This window comes from Pongo abelii, chromosome 20 (assembly GCF_028885655.2).
Source record: "Pongo abelii isolate AG06213 chromosome 20, NHGRI_mPonAbe1-v2.0_pri, whole genome shotgun sequence".
Taxonomy (NCBI): Eukaryota; Metazoa; Chordata; class Mammalia; order Primates; family Hominidae; genus Pongo; species Pongo abelii.
In genome coordinates, this window is record NC_072005.2 from 46,493,334 (window position 1) to 46,512,169 (window position 18,836).

The following is an 18,836-nucleotide window of genomic DNA, read 5'->3' on the forward strand; positions in this document are numbered from 1 at the left end:
GCTGGTGGATCATGAGGTCAGGAGTTCAAGACTAGCCTGGCCAAAATGGTGAAACCTCATCTATACTAAAAATACAAAAAATTAGCCAGGCGTGGTGGCGGGCACCTGTAATCCCAGCTACTCGGGAGGTTGACGTGGGAGAATTTCTCGAACCCCAGAGGCAGAGGCTTCAGTGAGCTGAGATTGTGCCATTGCACTCCAGCCTGGGCAACAAGAGCAAAACTCTGTCTCAAAAAAAAAAAAAAAAAAAAAAAAAGTGCTGTTGGAAACCAATAAATTGATGTCAGGACTCCTATCACTTGGAGTTGGGTAAACATATCCCTGGGGTATGAGCCTAGGAGGGGACACAGGGTGTACGCACATTGTGGAGAAAGAAGGGGCAAGGGACTGGGGCTGGAGACTCCGTGGGGCCACAGGATGCTCAGCAAAGGGTTCAGACTTGATTCTGAGGGGGCTGTGAAGCTGTAGGAGGGATATCTTGATGAGATTTGTGCTTTAGAAAGACCCCTCTGGGGACAAAATGGGGATAGACCACTTTGGAAAACCAGTTGGCAACCCCTGATAAAGGTAATGATGTATCCACCAGCACTCAAGTCTGCAGGTCCAAACCTTCACTACAGGTCTTTGTACGCCCCCTGCCCTCTGCTGGGAACACTCTGCTCTCTGGGTGGTTGTCTCCTTTTCTCCTGTCCCGTCTCAGCCTTTTTTTTTTTAAAATAGAGCCCAGGCTGGTTTTAAATTCCTGGCCTCAAGGGATCCTCCTGCCTCAGCATCCCAAAGTGCTGGAATTACAGGCATGAGCCACCACGCTCAGCCTCTGGTCTCGGCTTTTTTGTGTGTGTGTGAGTGTGTGTGTGTGTGTGTGTGTGTGAGACAGAGTCTCGCCGTGTCACCCAGGTTGGAGTGCACTGGCACGATTTTGGTTCACTGCAGCCTCGACCTCCTGGGCTCAAGCATTCCTCCCACCTCAGCCTCTCAGTGGTCCCAGCTTTAATGGCACTTGCTTTAAGAAGCCTCCCTTAATCCCTGCTCACCCCACAGTGAGTCAGGCACTTTCCCTGGGATCCCATGACTTCCTGTGCCTCCCCCAACTCCAGCCCCCACCCCTCTACCTGTGCCTCCCCCATCCCGGTCCTGACCCATCTGCCCTGTGCTCCTCATTGTGGTTGGTACGAACCACTCTAGGTCATCGCTGTGTGGTGCCAGGTCCCCCCCACTGGACTGGGCACTCTAAGAAGGCAAGGGTCAGGGATGTCTTTTTATTGCTGTCAAGAGGCAGGGGCAGGTGATGGTGTGTTCTGTATGGATGACGAGTGTGGTAGTGATGGCTAACTGCCTTCCAAAAGCTGTACTTCCCCTCTGTGCTGTCACATTGCCACCAGGAACCACTGCCTAGCCAGGGACTCCATTTTCCAGCATGCCTTGCACCTAGGCAGGCTGTGTGACTAGCTCTCACTGATGGAATGGCAACGGAAGTGGTATGTCCATTGCCCCAGGATGAGCTTAGTGTATTTAGCCTGGGCATTACTTTTTCTACTTCTGGCCAAAGCAGTTAGGCAGGGGGCTACCCTCAACCTCTCTTACCCTTTCCTTGGGAAGCAGAGTGTTGCAAGGCCCCAGGGATGGCAAAACCACAAAAGGGAAGGAGCCAGGTCCCTGAATCACCACTTGGAAAAGGGACACCCCTGCCTATTGTGGGGGTAATCAACTGCTATTGTGTTGAGCTACCGAAATATCAAGGAATATTTGTTACAACAGCAAATGTACCCAGACACACATCACTAGGAACCAACCTGGTGGCTGGAGGCGTCATACAGGAAGTTGGCCCAGTTGGGGTCAGTCTGCATGAATCGGAACTCAAACAGCTCCCGCAGACACAGGGTCAGGAGCTGGAAGCAAATCTGGGGTGGGGAGAAGAAGTAGCAGGCATCTCAGTATGATCTCCCTTGTGGTGCCACCGCTGGCCTGGAGAGGGACCACCCACCCTGGGGCCATGCCCTTCCCACTGTGCCACCAGATGGCATACCTGGTTCCGCAGGTCCTGGCTCAGGCCCTGGCACTGGTCCAGGGGGACCCCTCCGGCCAGCTCCATGCCCAGCACCCGTGTCGTGCACAGCTCCTTAACCACGGCTGGGACCCGGAAGAAGGGGTCATTTGCCAGCAGCTGCCTGGGGCAGGAGGGAAGGGAGGAAGGGGACTTCGTGCTTCAGGCTTGTGACCCAGCTTGAGGCCTCCTCCTTGTGCTCTCAGAAGTCCTCCATGAACAGTCTGCGCCATGCCCTCCCTCCTGCCCATCTCTTGCTGCTGTCTGCCCTGGGTGATGACCAACACCTGGCTGGACTGAGATTTAACAAGTATCTCCAAGGTGCCTACTCTGCACCTGCCTCTAAACTGGGTGCTGCTGGAAACCCAGTCACCACTTCCCTACCCAAAACCCTTCTGACTTCTGGTTGCCCCAGAAGGATGAGTTCAGGTGTATTTCAGCCTTTGCATTACTTTTTTCATTAATTTATTAATTCATTCATCCCAAAAGTAGTCACTGGTATCAAACTCTGTGAAGTCTATAGTGATACCCATGGGTCAGTCCTTGCAATCACTACTCTGAACACAGGTAAATAACGGGAAAGAATCCTCTGTGTCTGTCCCTGTGCTAAATGATGCTGGAGACAGAGCAGTGAATGAACCAGTCCCTGGACCTGGCCCCCAACCCTGAGACCACACTCTCACAAACAGACGGATTATAGATTGAGGTAAGTGTGTTGGCCGGGTGCAGTGGCTTACACCTGTAATCCCAGCAGTTTGAGACACCGAGGTGGGAGAAACGCTTGAGCCCAGGAGTTCAAGACCAGCCTGGGCAACATGGTGAAACCACATCTTTACGAAAAACTACAAAAATTAGCTGGGTGTGGTGGCCTGCGCCTATGGTCCCAGCTACTCAGGAGGCTGAGGTGGGAAAATCACTTGAGCCTGGGAGGTCCAGGCTGGAGTGGATCTCACCACTGTATTCCAGCCTGGAAAACAGAGCGAGACCCTATCTCAAAAAAATAAAAGAAGTATGTCTATGTAAGATTTGGGAGGCAGAGAATATAAGCAAGGTCTCTGGTTGAGGACCCGTGGGATGGCTGGAGGAGAGTGAGGGGGAACAGGAGGGTGGTGTGGGGTTTTATCCTAAGGGTACCCGGGAATCCTGTGGGGGAGGGGGGGTCTCTGGCCCATCACCCTACTTTGCACTCTCTGCCTCGAGTTCCTCCTTTGGGGTTTGTATTTTTGTCCTTGTTGATAAAAATCTCTGATGTTTGAACTGCTCCTCATGAACCGGAGCCATGTAGGGCATTTAATCGGCACACTCCCCTTTCATCCTTACTCCACAGTGAGGGGATGCTCTCTGGAGGCCACTGTACAGATTGTATGGATGCAGGCCACACAACCTGTTAAGGGCTGACCCAGGATTTCATCCTGCATCTGAGTCTAGGGTGTGTGCCTCTAACCACTGCCTTCTACTGATCTTTCACTTTCTGTCTACAGAGCCTGGCACGTTTTAGGCTGTCAATAAATGTGTGAGCCACACTGGAGGACCCCACTGAGGTGCCATTAATTGCTACACATCAGGATGCTTCCAAGATATAACCACATTGTTCCACGTAGCCATAGTTCATGCATTTTCGCTGCTATGTAATATTCCACAGATGAATATACCATTGCTTATTTGTCCACCCAGCTGGATAAACTTGATGGATATGGGTTGTTTCCAGTTTGGGGCTGTTGCAGACAAGCATTCTAGAACAGTCTGATGGTGGATACTGGCAAAAGGGTCCCTAGAGTGTTCAGCAGGGAGGGCAATCGTTGGCTTGCAGAGTTGGTGAATATGAGGGCTTATGTGATGATGCCAACCTGTTCTCAAAATGCTTCTACCACCTTCTCCCACAACCCGTGGTGCAGAAGGGATGCTGTGGAGCCCACGCTCTCCACCTCCCAGTGCTGTGGGCTCCTTGCTCTCCATCAGTCCAGCGGAGGTAAGAGTGTGTCATTGCATAATTAAGTGCCTGTGTCGGACCACAGTGGATATGCGGCCCATCTGACACAGGAGAAGACTGCTGCTTGGGAAGTGACCTGCCCAAGCTCACAGAGGACAAAGGGGGTAAGCAAAGTGATGGATGAGTGGACGGATGGATGAACAATGATTGAAAGAAAGAGAGAGTTTGCCCTACCCCACAGCTCCAGCTGCCAGAAGCTGAGGGGGCAGCTACTTCCCACCCAGCCTGGGAGGGAGGGAAGGAGGGAAGCTCAGGGCACTCAGCTCACCTGAAATTCTGGGCACAAGCCGCCTCACGACGGTAGTCACACTCCCAAGCCAGCTCCTGCTGCAAGGCCTGCAGGCTCTGCTCGGCAAACAGGCCTGCGGGGGAGGTGTGTCAGCCAGGGAAGGGCCCCGGGCGCCCACCGGTGGATGCCTTCTCCTGCCAACCCTCCCTCTCCTGTCTCCCGCGCTGTCCCTCGCAGCTCCTACTCCAGGCCTGTAACCCACATCTGTCCCTCTCCTGTCTCCCACGCAGCTCCTGCTCCATGCCTCTGACCTGCATCTGTCCCTCTCCTGTCTCCCCTGCTGCCCCTTGCAGCTCCTGCTCCAGGCCTCTGACCTGCATCGTATCATCTGTCTACACATTTCCCTCATCCTTCACAGCACTGCAGGGTTCCCAAGGGTCTTCCAAAGCCTTTCCTGGGCTCTGTCTCTTGCGCGTGCCTGCACCCCAGTCCCTGGCAGCTCTTTCAGAGTCACGCTCACCCCTATTCTGTCTCCTTTTCATACTGACTCTCACGTTGCTCACTGCCTCTGAATCTCACTTCTGGGCCTGGCTTTCCCTCTCCCTCTCCGTCTCTTACACAAACACAACCCGCCCTCCTTTCTCTAGGCGCCTCCTCACGTGCCATCCCCAGGACTGTCCTTTTCTGCTCTGCCGCACCTACAATCCCGCTCCCTGCATGCACACCCTCTGAGAGTCTGCTGCTGGATCTTGGCCCTGGGCTCCCGTCTCTCTAAGGCTCTGTTAAAATCCATAAGGCTTTTCCCACACCTGCTCATGCTCCCTGGGCTCTCCCCGCCTTGGTGTCCTTTCTGTCTCTGACACTCCCGCTCACAACGCCAGCACACCTTGCCCGTGCTCTCCTCTGGGCTCCCCCTCCTGCTTTCTCTCTCTGGGCATAGCCCCTTTGGGAGGTCAGCAGAGGAGTGGGTGGGTGCCTCACCCGCGGGCAGGGTCGCGCTCATCTTGAGTACCGCCAGCAGGTTCTGAACATCGCTCTGAATGCTCTGGGCTACGCCGGGGTACTGTAAAGGGAGAAGGGAGGGAGAGAAGGTGGGAGTCACTTCTCTGGGCTAGCAGGGTGCCCGCCCCTACCCTGCCCGGCCTCCCCTCTCACCTGGATCTTCACGGCCACCTCCGTCCCGTCCCTCAGCAGGCCCTGGTGCACCTGCCCAATTGAGGCAGCGGCAAAGGGCACCTCCTCCAAGGAGGCCACCTTGGCCTGCCAGTCCCTGCCGAGCTCCTCTTCAAGAACTCTCTGCGGGGAGTAGTCACAGCCGTCATCATCGCAGCAGAGTTCATTCCCCAGGCTGAGTGCTTTATGTGTTGATAACCCCAGCACTCACCACATGCAGGGCCCTGGGCTAAGCTCTTGGCTGCCGCCCCCTTTGCAGATGAGGAAACTGAGGCTGAGAGAGAACTCCCTTGCGCAAGTGACTAGCCAGGCACTGGCAGACTGTGAGGCTCAGCCTAGCCTGTGTCCCCTGAACCTGGACTCCCTGGGCTGTTGTGGGGATTGCTATTATTTATAGTTAAGACTCATAACAATCCTTTTTTTTTTTTTTTGAGACAGGGTCTCGTTCTGTAGCCCAGGCTGGAGTGTAGTGGCACCCTCACGGCTCACTGCAGCATCAACCTCCCAAGCTCAAGCCATCCTCCTGCCTCCTGAATAGCTGGGACTACAGATACATGCCACTGTGCCCAGTTAATTGTTACTGTTATTATATTTAGTAGAGACCAGGTCTCACTATGTTGCCCAGGGTGGTCTGGAAGTCCTGAGCTCAAACGATCCTCCTGCCTCAGCCTCCCAAAGTGCTGGGATTACAGGCATGAGCCATTACATGTGGCCAACCATCCTTTATTATGCTCTTATATGGTATTATTAACTCACAGTTAATGTGATCAAGAAGAGCTAAAATTCACAATGGGCTTCCTGTGGGCCAGGTCCTATTCAGAGTGGCCCAGAGAGAGGCAGTACCTGCCTGGGGCCACATGGCGAATAGGCAGAACAGGGATGGGAGGGCAGGTGGGTGGCGGAATCCTGGATTCCATGCCTTACCCAGTTATTAGAACAGCTCATGTCCTGGGCACTTACTCGGTGCCAGGCGCCGTGCCAACCTATTACAGACACGCTCTCCTTTAATTAAAAAAACAGTAATAATCACAGCTAACACCTGCATGTTACTCAGGTGAATCAGGGGCCGTTCTCAGTGCTCAGTGTAAACTGATTTATGTGACCCTATGATGTGGGTGTGGCTGTCACTATCGCCATTTCCCAGGGAAGGGAACTGAAGCACAGAGAGGTCAGGCTGCTGTTCTCTCTTTTAATCACCACAGCAATGCTAGGAGGTGTGTACTCTGGTGATCCCCATTTTACAGATGGGGAAAGTGAGGCTCAGAGGCAGGGAGTGGGGCAGTGAAGCCAGGAGGGTCAGGCAGGTCAGAGGAGATGGAGCCTGCCTCCCTCACCGCCCTCCCCCACTGGGCACTCACCAGCATCTGCCAGCGGGGCATGAAGTCGGCGCTCTGGCGGACCCGCTCAAAGATGCGCTGCAGCTGAGGGCTGATGAAGCTGTTGTCTTGGGAGACAGTGGAACGAGGGGGGAAGTAAGCGAAGAGGTGAGGAGGGACCCCGTGTGAGTATCTGAAGTTGGGGCCTGTTGGTGGGTAGGGCTGGGGTGGAAGGGAGGTCAGGGGTCAGGAGTCGAGGGTCATGCTGTACCCTGGATGCTGAGCATCTGGCCAACCTTGAGGGCGGCCCCTCGAACTGTACATAAGGTCTGCACAATCCGCTCGGCATTGGCCTCTGACAGGAAGGGGCTGGAGTCCGGCCCAGAACCACCCTCTGGGGAGAGAACAACCATTAGAATTACAACCACAAATATCATCACTGCGGCCAGGCCCGGCGGCCCACGCCTGTAATCCCAGCGCTTTGGGAGACCCAGGTGGGATGAACGCAGGAGTTTGAGACCAGTCTGGGCAATAGTGACATCCTTTCTCTATTAAAAAAATATATATCATCTGCACACCAACAGGAACGGCTAAAACGAAATACGGAGGCCAGGCTTGTTGGCTCGCGCCTGTAATCCCAACACTTTGGGAGGCCAACGCAGGAGGATGGCTTGAGTCAAGGAGTTCCAGACCAGCCTGGATAACAAAGAAAGACCCTGCCTCTAATTAGCTGGGTGTATGGTGGCATGTGCCTGTAGTCCCAGCTACTCGGGAGGCTGAGGCAAGAGGATTGCTTGAGCCCAGGAGGTTGAGGCTGCAATGAGCTGTGATCGCACCATTGCACTCCAGCCTGGGCAACCAAGCAATACCCTGTCTCGAAAAAAAAAAAAAAAAAAAAAGAAAGAAAGAGAAATAAACACAAGTTAAAACAAATTGCAGGAGAGTTAAAAAGTAACTACTACAGTATTGAATAGATGAGCTACCACTACACACAACAGCCCAGGTGGGTCTCAAAAATGTAACGCTGAGTGAAAGCAGCCGGGTGCATGAAATCATCACCCAGTTATGCTGATATAAAGTGCAAAACAAGGCCAAACAAATCCAGGGTCCAGGAGCCAAGACAGAGGTCACCCTTGGTGAGGGGAGTGACTAGGTGGGGACATGAGAAGGGCAACGATTCTCGAAATGTGGGCCGGGGATCCCTGAGGGTCCCTGAGACCATTCAGAGGGGTCTGAGAGATCAAACTATTTTCATCATAACATTAAGATGTTATTTTCCCTTTTCTGCTCTCATGCCTCTAAGAACATTCACTGGAGTTCTCCAGAGGCTCCAGGACATGTGAAGACATCATCAGGCTGACAGCTGATGGAATGTGTACGTGTGTACTCTTGTGTTTTAAAAATATCTCTGTATTTTTGTTGTGTTTCTGAGACAGTGTCTCACTCTATCACCCAGGCTGGAGTGCAGCGATGCAATCACGGCTCACTGCAACCTCCTGGGCTCAAGTGATCCTCCTGCCTTAACCTCCTGAGTAGCTGGGACTACAGGTGTGCACCACCATGCTTGGCTAATATTTTTACTTTCTGTAAAAATGGGGCCTCGCTATGTCACTCAGACTGGTGTCAAATTCCTGATCTCAAGGGATCCTCCCGCCCCAGCTTCCCAAAGTGTTGGGATTACAGGCGTAAGCCACCGCACCTGGCCTAAAAATTTCTCAGTTTTAATTTCTAATATGGTAGACATTGATAACTATAATCCACATAAATAAGCTCTTTGGGGGCTCATTCTAATTTTAACAGTTTTATTGAGAAATAATTCACATACTGTTATAATTCACCATTTAAATTATATTATTAGTATATTCACAGAGTTGTGCAAGCATTACCAGAATCAATTTTAGGACAGTTATACCACTCAAAAAAGAAAACTGGCCGGGCGTGGTGGCTCATGCCTGTAATCCCAGCACTTTGGGACGTCGGGGCGGGAAGATCACTTGAGTTCATGAGTTTGAGACCAGCCTGGGCAATGTGGTGAAACCCTGTTTCTACAAAAAATACAAAAATTAGCCGGGCATGGTGGTGCACGCCTATAGTCCCAGCTGCTCAGGAGGCTGAGGCAGAAGGATCACTTGGACCCAGGAGGTAGAGATTACAGTGAGCCGTGATCCCGCCACTGCACTCCAGCCTGGGTGATAGAGTGAGACCTTGTCTCAAAAAAAGAAAAAAAAAAAAAAGAAACCGCATACCCATTAGCAGTCACTCCTCATTTTCCCCAATCTCCCCAGGCCTTGATAACCACTAATCTACTTTATGTCCCTACAGATTTTCCTATTTTGTACATTTCATATTAATGGAATCATTCAATATGTGGTTTTTCTGTGTGTGGTTGCTTTCACTTAGCGTTTTTTTTTTTTTTTTTTTTTTTTTTTGAAACAGTGTCTCGCTCTGTCTCCAAGGCTGGAGTACAATGGCATGATCTTGGTTCATTGCAACCTCCGCCTCCCAGGTTCAAGCAATTCTCCTGCCTTAGCCCCGCCAAGTAGCTGGGGTTCCAGGCACCTGCCACCACATCCAGCTAATTTTTTGTATTTTTAGTAGAATCAGGATTTCGCCATATTGGCCAGGCTGGTCTTGAACTCCTCACCTCAGGTGATCCACCTGCCTCGGCCTGCCAAAGTGCTGGGATTACAGGCATGAGCCACCACAACCGGCCTCACTTAGTGTTTCAAGATTCATCTACATTGCAGCATGTGTCAGCCCTTCATTCCTTTTTATGGCTGGATAATATCCCGTCGTATGCCTATCATATTTTATTCATCCATTCATCAGTTTTAAGGGTGTGCAGGGATCCTGAGACCAAGAAGTTTGAGAGCAGCTGTTCTAGGGTTTCTTACTCTGGGTACAGACAAATGTACTTTGTGAAAATGCACTAAGCCATACACTTACAGGTATGTGTACCTCGGTTTATATGCAAATTACATTTCAGCTTTGGCAAAGCATTTCTTTTTCTTTTTTTAATATGAATACTTTATGAATTTGTGTGTCATCTTTGCACAGAGGCTGTGCTAATCTTCTCTGTCTCATTCCAATTTTTATTTATATGTGATGCCGAAGCAAGTACAGCACAACAAAGCAATTCTTAAGCCTTTATTAATTTTGAAGGCCAGTTGTGGTGGCTCACAGCCGTAATCCCAGCACTTTAGGAGGCCAGGGTAAGAGGATCTCTTGAGCCCAGAAGTTCAAAGCTGCAGTGAGCCATGATTGCACCATTGCACTCCAGCCTGGGTGACAGCAAGACTCTATCTCTTAAAATAAAATTTAAAATAAAACAAAATTTTATTGAGCTCATTATTGAGCTGTTCCAGGCAGAATCCTAAGTGTCTTTGTGGATTCTCTGGCTGAATGCCCACAATCACACCAGGAAGTAAGAATTATCAATCCTTTAATTTTCAAGGTGAGAAAGCAAGAGACTCAGAGAGGTGCAGCATCTAGCCCTGTTCCAGGCAGAATCCTAAGTGTCTCTGTGGATTCTCTGGCTGAATGCCCACAATCACACCAGGAAGTAAGAATTATCAATCCTTTTATTTTCAAGGTGAGAAAGCAAGAGACTCAAAGAGGTGCAGCACCTAGCCCTGGGTCACACAGCATGGAAGTGGCAGAGTGGGGTGTAGACTCAGGCTGGTCCTACCCAAACCCTAATCCTCCACCTACCCTCAACTTTTTATTTTGAAAAAAATATCCAGGCTGGGTGTGGTGACTCATGCCTGTAATCCCGGAACTTTGGGAGGCCAAGCAGGGAGGATCACTTGAGGCTAGGAGTTCCAGACCGGCCTGGGCAACACGGCAAAACCCTCTCTCTACAAAAAATACAAAAAATTAGCCAGGCGTGGTGGCACGTGTCTATAATCCCAGCTACTCAGGAGGCTGAGGTGGGAGGATCACCTGAGCCTGGGGAAGTCAAGGCTGCAGTGAGCCGTGATTGCACCACTGCATTCCAGCCTGGGTGACACAGCAAGACTCTGTCTCCAAAAAAAAAGAAAGAAAAAACTCCAAACAGAAAAGTCGCATGCATAATATCGTGAACACCTGCACACCCGCACACCCTCCACCTCAATTCAACATGGTGCCATTCTGCTTCATCTGCTTTATCTGTGCGTGTACCCACACACTTACTATTATTATTTTTTGTTGACCCACTTGCATGTAGTTGCACTTAAGCTTTGCTAAGAATAAGAATATTCCCCTACACGATCACAGTACCATAATCACATGTAAGAAAATTAACACCAATTCCTTAACATCTGCCATCCAGTCCATATTCAGATTTTCCATTTGTCTCCAAAAAGTCTTTCATGGCTGTTTTTTCCAAACTGATATGCAATCATGGTTCAAACGCTCCATTTGTCAAATAATGTCTCTTTCATCTGTTTTTAATCTGGAATATGCACCCCCACTTGTTTCAAGACATTGACTTGTTGAGGGAACCTCCACCTACCCTCAACTTTTTATTTTATTTTTTATAATGGCAAATGCTACATATCTAATTCCATCTCTGATGTACACAGACCCTCGCTGGCACTTTTATTTTCAGCTTTCCGCTCCTGCTCCAAGTTAGGAACTCCCAATGGCTGAAATGTTTTCTCAGATAATCTAATATGTGGCTGGGCACAGTGGCTCATGCTATAATCCCAGCACTTTGGGAGGCCAAGGCTGGTGGATCACGAGGTCAGGAGTTGAAGACCAGCCTGGCCAACATGGTGAAACCGTCTCTACTGAAAATACAAAAATTAACCAAGCGTGGTAGCATGCGCCTATAATCCCAGCTACTTGGGAGACTGAGGCAGGAGAATTGCTTGAACCTGGGAGGTGGAGGTTGCAGTGAGCCGAGACTGCGCCACTGCACTCCAGCCTGAGCGACAGAGTGAGACTCCATCTCAAAAAAAAAAAAAAAAAAAAAAAAAATCTAATATGCTTCTCTTAATCATGACCCTGATAGTGGTTTAGGCCTGTTCAAAGCACTTCACAATGACTCTAAGAGGTGGGTAAATTATCACCACCTCCATCTTCCGGATGAAGAAACTGGAGCTCAGAGGGGTGAAGTCACTTGCCCCAGGTCACACAGCAAAGCCAGGATCTGAACCCAGGCAGTGTGGCTCACTCACCTGACTGCAGACGACCTCCTGGCATGGACTTCTTAGCCATCTCGGCCAGCGCTCCTAGCCCCAAGCCCACAGCCAGTCCTGGAGTGCAAGAGAAGAACATGAGTGCCCGTTTGCCTGGGGTGCCCCCAGCCTAAACCACTCTCCTTTCTCAGTTTTTCTCCAAGAATGCTTGTCTCCCAACTCTTTTTATTTTTTCTTTTGTTTGAGACGGAGTCTCGCTCTGTTGCCCAGGCTGGAGTGTGGTGGCACAATCTTGGTTCACTGCAACCTCCACCTCCCGGGTTCAAGCGATTCTCCTGCCTCGGCCTCCCGAGTAGCTGGGATTACAGGCACGCGCCCACCATGCCTGGCTAAATTTTTTTTGTATTTTTAGTAGAGACGGAGTTCCACCGTGTTGGCCAGGCTGGTCTTGAACTCCTGACCTCAGGTGATCCTCCCGCCTCGGCCTCCCAAAGTGCTGGGATTACAGGCGTGAGACACCACACCTGGTCTTGTCTCCCAATTCTTTGTATCTCTGTCTCCAAATCAGTCTCTCGCTCTCTTCCTGCGCAGGGCTCCCTTTAAGGTGCAGCTTCCTCTTTCTTTAACCCTTTCTCCACGTCTCTGTCTCCCTCCCAGCAGTTCTCAGCCCTGGCTGCACATTCCAGTTACCAGAGGAGCTCCGGTAAATATAATGCCCAGACTATGCTCCCAAAATTCTGATTAAATTGGCTTGAGACATGGGAATTTGTGCTTTGTTAAAAAGCACCTCAGATAATTCTAATGTGCAGTGAAGGTTAAGAAGGCCCCTCGGCCGGGCGCGGTGGCGCACGCCTGTAATCCCAGCACTTTGGGAGGCCGAGGTGGGCAGATCACCTGAGGTCAGGAGTTCGAGACCAGCCTGGCCAACTAGGAGAAACCCTGTCTCTACTAAAAATACAAAATCAGCCGGGCATGGTGGTGCATGCCTGTAATCCCAGCTACTCAGGAGGCTGAGGCAGGAGAATCGCTTGAACCTGGGAGACGGAGGTTGCGGTGAGCCGAGATCACGCCATTGCACTCCAGCCTGGGAAACAAGAGCGAAACTCCGTCTCGAAAAAAAAAAAAAAAGAAGGCCCCGAAACAATTGTCCCAGGTCCCTCTGTCTTCTGGTGACTCTTCTTTCTCTGTCCACACCTCCTCTTCTTTATGCTTATCTCTCTTTTTCTTTTTAGAGACAGGGTCTCACTCTGTCACCCAGGCTGGAGTGCAATGGCACCATCATAACTCACTGCAGCCTCAAATTCCTGGGCTCAAGTGATCCTCTTGCCTCAGTCTCCCGAGTAGCTGAGACCACACATGCATACCACCACGCTCACTTAATTTTTTATTGAGACAGGGTCTCACTATGTTGCCCAGGCTGGTCTGGAACTCCAGAACTCATGTGATCCTCCTGCCTCGGCCTCCCAAAGTGCTGCGATTACAGGTGTGGGCTACCAGGCTTGACCTCTCCTTTTCTAAGCCAGTTATTTCTGCATCTCTTCCCTTCTCCCCATTTGTCCTATCTATCTAGATCTCTTGCTCTCTTTTCCTCCCTTTGATGTTATCTCTCCATCTCTGATTTCCTCTGCTACCTCTCCTCTTGTCCCTAAAGACGTCTCGGGTCTCTCTCCTTCTTTTGTTGTCACCATCTCTGTCAATTACCATACCTGGCATTTTCTGTGTCCTTTCTACATGTCAGAGCTGTTCCCAGTGCCTTCTGTGCACTTACTAATTTTTGTCCTTACATGAGGTCTCCACCTTCATAAAATATATTTTACAGAAAACTTCCATTTTACAGAAAAGGAAATTGAGGTTCAGAGAAGTGAAGTAATTTGCCCAGAGTCACATCACAAAGCGAGGACACAGCAGAGTCATCCCTTGATCCCTGGGCAGCCTGGTGCCAAAGCTCTAACCACTGCCTTCGACTGCCTCTGCAGACTGTGAATCTATCTACGTATATATATATACATTTTTTTTTGAGACAGAGTTTCACTCTTGTTGCCCAGGCTGGAGTACAATGGTGCGATCTCGGTTCACTGCAGTCTCCACCTCCTGGGTACAAGCGAGTGAATCTATATTTTTAAAACTTGAACCAGGCCGGGCATGGTAGCTCACGCCTATAATGCCAGCACTTTGGGAGGCTGAGGCAGGTGGATCATGAGGTCAGGAGTTCGAGATCAGCTTGACCAACATGGTGAAACCCCGTCTCTACTAAAAATACAAAAATTAGTGGCCAGGCACAGTGGCTCACGTCTGTAATCCTGGCACTTTAGGAGGCCAAGGCGGGCGGATCACGAGGTCAGGAGATTGAGACCATCCTGGCCAACATGGTGAAACCCTGTCTCCCTAAAAAAAAAAAAAAAAAAAAGTTGGACGTGGTGGCGTGCACCTGTAACCCCCACTACTCGGGACGCTGAGGCAGGAGAATTGCTTGAACCTGGGAGGTGGAGGTTGCAGTGAGCCGAGATCATGCCACTGCACTCCAGCCTGGGTGACAGAGCAAGACTCCATCTCAAAAAAAAAAACAAAACTTGAACCATGATCAGCAGTAAGAAGACATTTACGTTATAATCAGTGCAGACCAAGGTATATGTTTCATGAAACAAGACTTTCCCTTGCTCTACAAGTGCACACATATTTTCTGTCCTATTCCTCTTTTTAAATGCTGGTTGCAACCCACTAAATTATTTCATGTGACTTGCACGACATCCGGCTGTGTAACCCAAAGTCAAGTTACCTCCCCTTTGTTAGCCTCAATGTCCTCATCTACAGAATAGAACACTCATTGATTCAGTGCAGCATGTGTGTATATGGGACACTGCACATTACAGGTTCTCAGTAAATGTTATTATGGCCAGGAGTAGTGGCTCATGCATAGAACCCCAACACTTCGGGAGGCCGAGGCAGGAGGATCGCTTGAGACCAGGAGTTTGAGACCAACTTGGGCAACATAGGGAGACCCTATCTCTACAAAAAACATTTTTTTAAAATTACCCAGGCCAGGCACAGTGGCTTCCCGGGCACCGTGGCTCACATCTGTAAATCCCAACACTTTGGGAGGCCGAGGTAGGTGAATCACTTGAGGTCAGGAGTTCAAGACCAGCCTGGCCAACATGGTGAAATCCCGTCTCTACTAAAAGTACAATAATTAGCCAGGCGGCCAGGTGTGGTGGCACATGCCTGTAATCCTAGCACTTGGGAAGGCCGAGGCAGGTGGATCACAAAGCGAGGACATAGCAGAGTCATCCCTTGATCCCTGGGCAGCCTGGTGCCAAAGCTCTACCACTGCCTGACGAATATGGTGAAACCCCGTCTCTACTAAAAATACAAAAATTAGCCAGGTGTGGTGGATGCATGCCTGTAATCCCAGCTACTTGGGAGGCTGAGGCAGGAGAATCAGCTTGAACCCGGGAGGTGGAGGTTGCAGCGAGCCAAGATGGCGCCACTGCACTCTAGCCTGGGTGACAGATGGAGACTCCGTCTCAAAAAAAAAAAAAAAAAAAATAGCCAGGCATGGTGGCAGGCACTTGTAATCCCAGCTACTCAGGAAGCTGTGGCAAGAGAATTGCTTGAATGTAGGAGGCAGAGGTTGCAGTGAGCCAAGATGGCGCCACTGCACTCCAGCCTGGGCAAGAGCGAGACTGTCTCAAAGGAAAAAAAAAAAAAAATTACCCGGGCGGATGGTGCACAACTGTGGTCCCAGCTACTCAGGAGGCTAAAGCGAGAGAATTGCTTGAGCCCAGGAGTTTGAGGCTGCAGTGAGGGCGCCACTGCGCTCCAGCCTGGGTGACAAAGTGAGACTCTGTCTCAAAAAAAAAAAAAAAAAAAAAATTATCATTTACGTTCCTCTCAATTTCTCTTGGCTTTGCAGGCCCTTGCCTTTTGTCTCTCTTTCTCTGTCTCTCTCTCTTTCCTGTCTCTGATTCATCCTCTCCCTTGCTTCAATCTGTAAATGTTGCCCTTTTTAATTGAGGTCACACCAAGATCCCCCAAAGTCACACGTACCCCCAAACTTGGCCAAGCGGCTGATGCGGGAGGCAGGCACCTTGCGTTCTCGAGAGCGGTCACTCAGCTGGGAAATGGGGACAAGGTCTGAGGGTGGGAAAGTGGGCATCGTGGCCAGAGTGCAGCCACCCTGCCACCACACCCTTCCCCAAGCTCAGGGGGCCAGCAGTCTTCGTGGGGTGTTGCTGGGTGGGTGGGGGTAATGATACCTGGGGCCGGGGTGTCTTCCTGGGACGGGCCTCCCGTGCCCTGCGAATGTCCTCCTCATCCAGGCCTCTCCCAGGCCCATCCTGGTAAAACTTTTGGGCCCAAGAATCTCCACATGGCCCCTGCAAGAGATATACTTTGATAAGGAGGGGAGGACATGGGATCACCTGGTCCTTCTGGACCCCTCCTGTCCTTTTACTTTCTGAAGTCTCCCTCAGCCTCTTCGCCTTGGGGACCTGCTCCCTAGCCTCTTACCCAGCGGTGGGGCCCAGGCCCCAGGGCCCCACAAGGCCGACCAACAGTCTGGCCCAGCTGTCCACCGGTCCCCCGAAGTAGGCCCCCCACTTTCAGCCACATTGCCTGGAGGAGAAGAGGAGGGATTATTCAGGTGGGAGTTGCCTGGCTTCTTGGCCAGGCCCCTATGTTCCTGTGTCCACCCTCTCTGATTCCCACCCACTAAATACTTCCTCCACTATTAATAGATTTCCACACTTTCTCCTGGTTCTCCCCTGGTTGCTAGGAACCCTTAGCTCTTCCTGCACGCCTCCCAAAACCCACTTTCCCCCTCTCCCAACCCTCGCCGTTGCTAGGGTCCGCCCCCGTTACTAGACACCCACAGTTCCTCAGGGGCTACCTCTCCACTTCTCTGAAACCCCCCTGGTTGCTATGCACCGCCTTCCCCTCTGTTGGCCCTGCAGGCACCCGCAATTCCTCCCGTGTCCCCCCGCCCGATCCCCACCCTGTTACTGGGCACCCCCACCCTGTTACTGGGCACCTCCCCCCGTTGCTAAGCACCCACTGCTCTCAGCCTCCGAGTCCGCAACCTGCTGGGGGCCTCCTGTGCTTCCGGGAGCCTCTGTATGCCCGCCCCCTTCGGCCAGCCAACCAATGGCGCGGCAGCAACTTGCTGACTGGCACGGAATTTCTCTATCTGTGCGCGGGGGAAGGGGCCAGGAGCGAGGCCCGAGCGATGGAGCCCGGAATTAAGGTGGGCGTCCGGGGGCCCATCTAGGGGGATTGCTGAGGCATCGCGGGAGCGCAAGCGTGCCCTGTCAGCCCTTCCACTCACCTCAAAGTGCCTTGTACGCGACAGACCCTTCTGTTCCCTACACTTTCTTGCAAAGTCTCCCTTACAAACCTGACGCCTCTATTCTGCATGAATATCTTGCCAACCCCCCTTCTTATTTTTACCCCTGGCAGGCTCAACACATCTTCTTTGAATACACATTCTTCCTAGCAAACATTTCCCTTGCACATGGAGCCCCTCCACTTTGCACAAACACCCACATTCTGGCACCCAGCCTCCTTCCTTGCGCATATAAACCCCTTGCCTTGCTTGCCAACTGTTTCCCGCTCACGCCTTCAACTCTCTCGTGTACATACCCTCCCCCCAACTTGCACACTGAGTCTCTGTTCCCTCACACACCCTGCTCTCTCTGCTCCCCGCCCACCTGCGGGATGGTGCGACTGGGAGCCCTCTGCTTCCTGTAGGCCTGACATTTCCCAGAACACACTCAGCCAAGATTCCCAGTGCTGAGTCAGGAACCTTGGCATCCCAGAAAACCACCTCCCATCCTATCTTTCTCTGTGTGTGTGTGTGTGTGTGCGCGCGCGCGTTGGAAAGCCTGCTCTCCCCACAACAGGCTGACTCACCCACTTTTCACAGTCTGGAATAGAAGCAGCTGGTTGGGGCATCTTTCCCACCACTGGGAGAGGGAGGGATGCCGATGCTTCCCCCACAGAACCCCGATGCCCCAAGCCCTCTTGTCGGGAATCAGACCCCTTTGTCTCTATTCCCGTACTGTGTGACCTCAGAAAAGCCCTCATCCCTCTCTGGACTTCTCCTTCCCAACCTGTATGATGTACTAGGTGGGCTCCTGCCTTCGATTTCTCATTGGTCTGTGAAAAGGTGACTCATTTTAGAGCCTTGGACCTGTGCCCAATGTCTCCCCCAGCTACTCAATTTCAAGACAGACCACCTCCTGTCCCCCTTCAGACGTGAAGGGCTGACTCAGGAGCTGGGTAGCAGCTCAGACTTGGGGGCAAAATGTATCAAAATCACCTAGGACAATAAATAATCCTACTGGGCTACAACTGATAGTGCCAGGCCCGGGGCCACATGCTTAATATACATGAGATCATGTCAGATAGCCCCGTAGCTGCAAACAAAGGGTAGAGGCCGGCAGATCTCTGAGCCTCTGTTCTCATGTGTAAAATGGAGCCCTGGCATCCCTATTGTTCAGCCTTGGAGAATGAAGTGAAATCGTGTCAGGGTCTGATACAGAACAAGTGCTCCATACATGAGAGAGATTTCTTACGGAAAATTCAATGGAGCGTAAGTCATTTGCTCGGGATAGCGGAGCTGGGAACTGGCAGAGGAAGGTCTCGAACCCACACCCGTGGGAACTCCAAGACTTTGAAAGTCCGTCCCGCCCCTGCGTGAAGAATGGGCGCGCGGCTGGACTCGTCACCGGGGGTTTTAGGGAAGGTTGAACTTGTCATTCAACCGTGTAGGGAGGGTGGATTAGTCACAGGGATGGAGGGAGGGGGCCCACTGGCGCGCCACCAGGACCCGTGCCCTAGATGCATACCTGGCCGCGCTTCGGACGCTCAGAGGCAAACCCCCTCCCCTTGGGGGGCGGAGTCGGACGAGGCACCGTCTCGTTCCGTTCCGTCACGTCCGGTGGGGCGGGGCTTCGGGGCTTTCCCC

General features: G+C 51.5%; 1 protein-coding gene and 1 non-coding gene across 10 annotated transcripts in view; both read right to left on the reverse strand.

Annotated features, from left to right (window-relative positions):
- Window positions 1–18,814, reverse strand: part of COQ8B (coenzyme Q8B) — a 25,576-nt gene extending 6,762 nt beyond the window's left edge. The window contains exons 1-12 of one of the 9 annotated variants that reach the window (XM_024236919.3): window positions 18,718–18,814; window positions 16,382–16,486; window positions 16,129–16,248; window positions 15,920–15,986; window positions 11,915–11,992; window positions 7,024–7,146; window positions 6,795–6,880; window positions 5,419–5,559; window positions 5,245–5,326; window positions 4,303–4,396; window positions 2,027–2,168; window positions 1,794–1,901 (exon numbers count right to left, since the gene is read on the reverse strand). In XM_024236919.3, coding sequence (XP_024092687.1) covers window positions 1,794–1,901; window positions 2,027–2,168; window positions 4,303–4,396; window positions 5,245–5,326; window positions 5,419–5,559; window positions 6,795–6,880; window positions 7,024–7,146; window positions 11,915–11,992; window positions 15,920–15,986; window positions 16,129–16,248; window positions 16,382–16,483 — 1,143 coding nt within the window. In that variant the 5' untranslated portion in view covers window positions 16,484–16,486; window positions 18,718–18,814. The other 8 variants (XM_024236915.3, XM_063720109.1, XM_024236918.3 and 5 more) reach the window with 8 other exon arrangements.
- LOC112130272 (U6 spliceosomal RNA) lies at window positions 9,765–9,871 on the reverse strand. Its single transcript, XR_002912543.1, has one exon. It is a non-coding gene; the product is annotated as a U6 spliceosomal RNA (small nuclear RNA).
- Window positions 18,815–18,836: the final 22 nt, after the last annotated feature.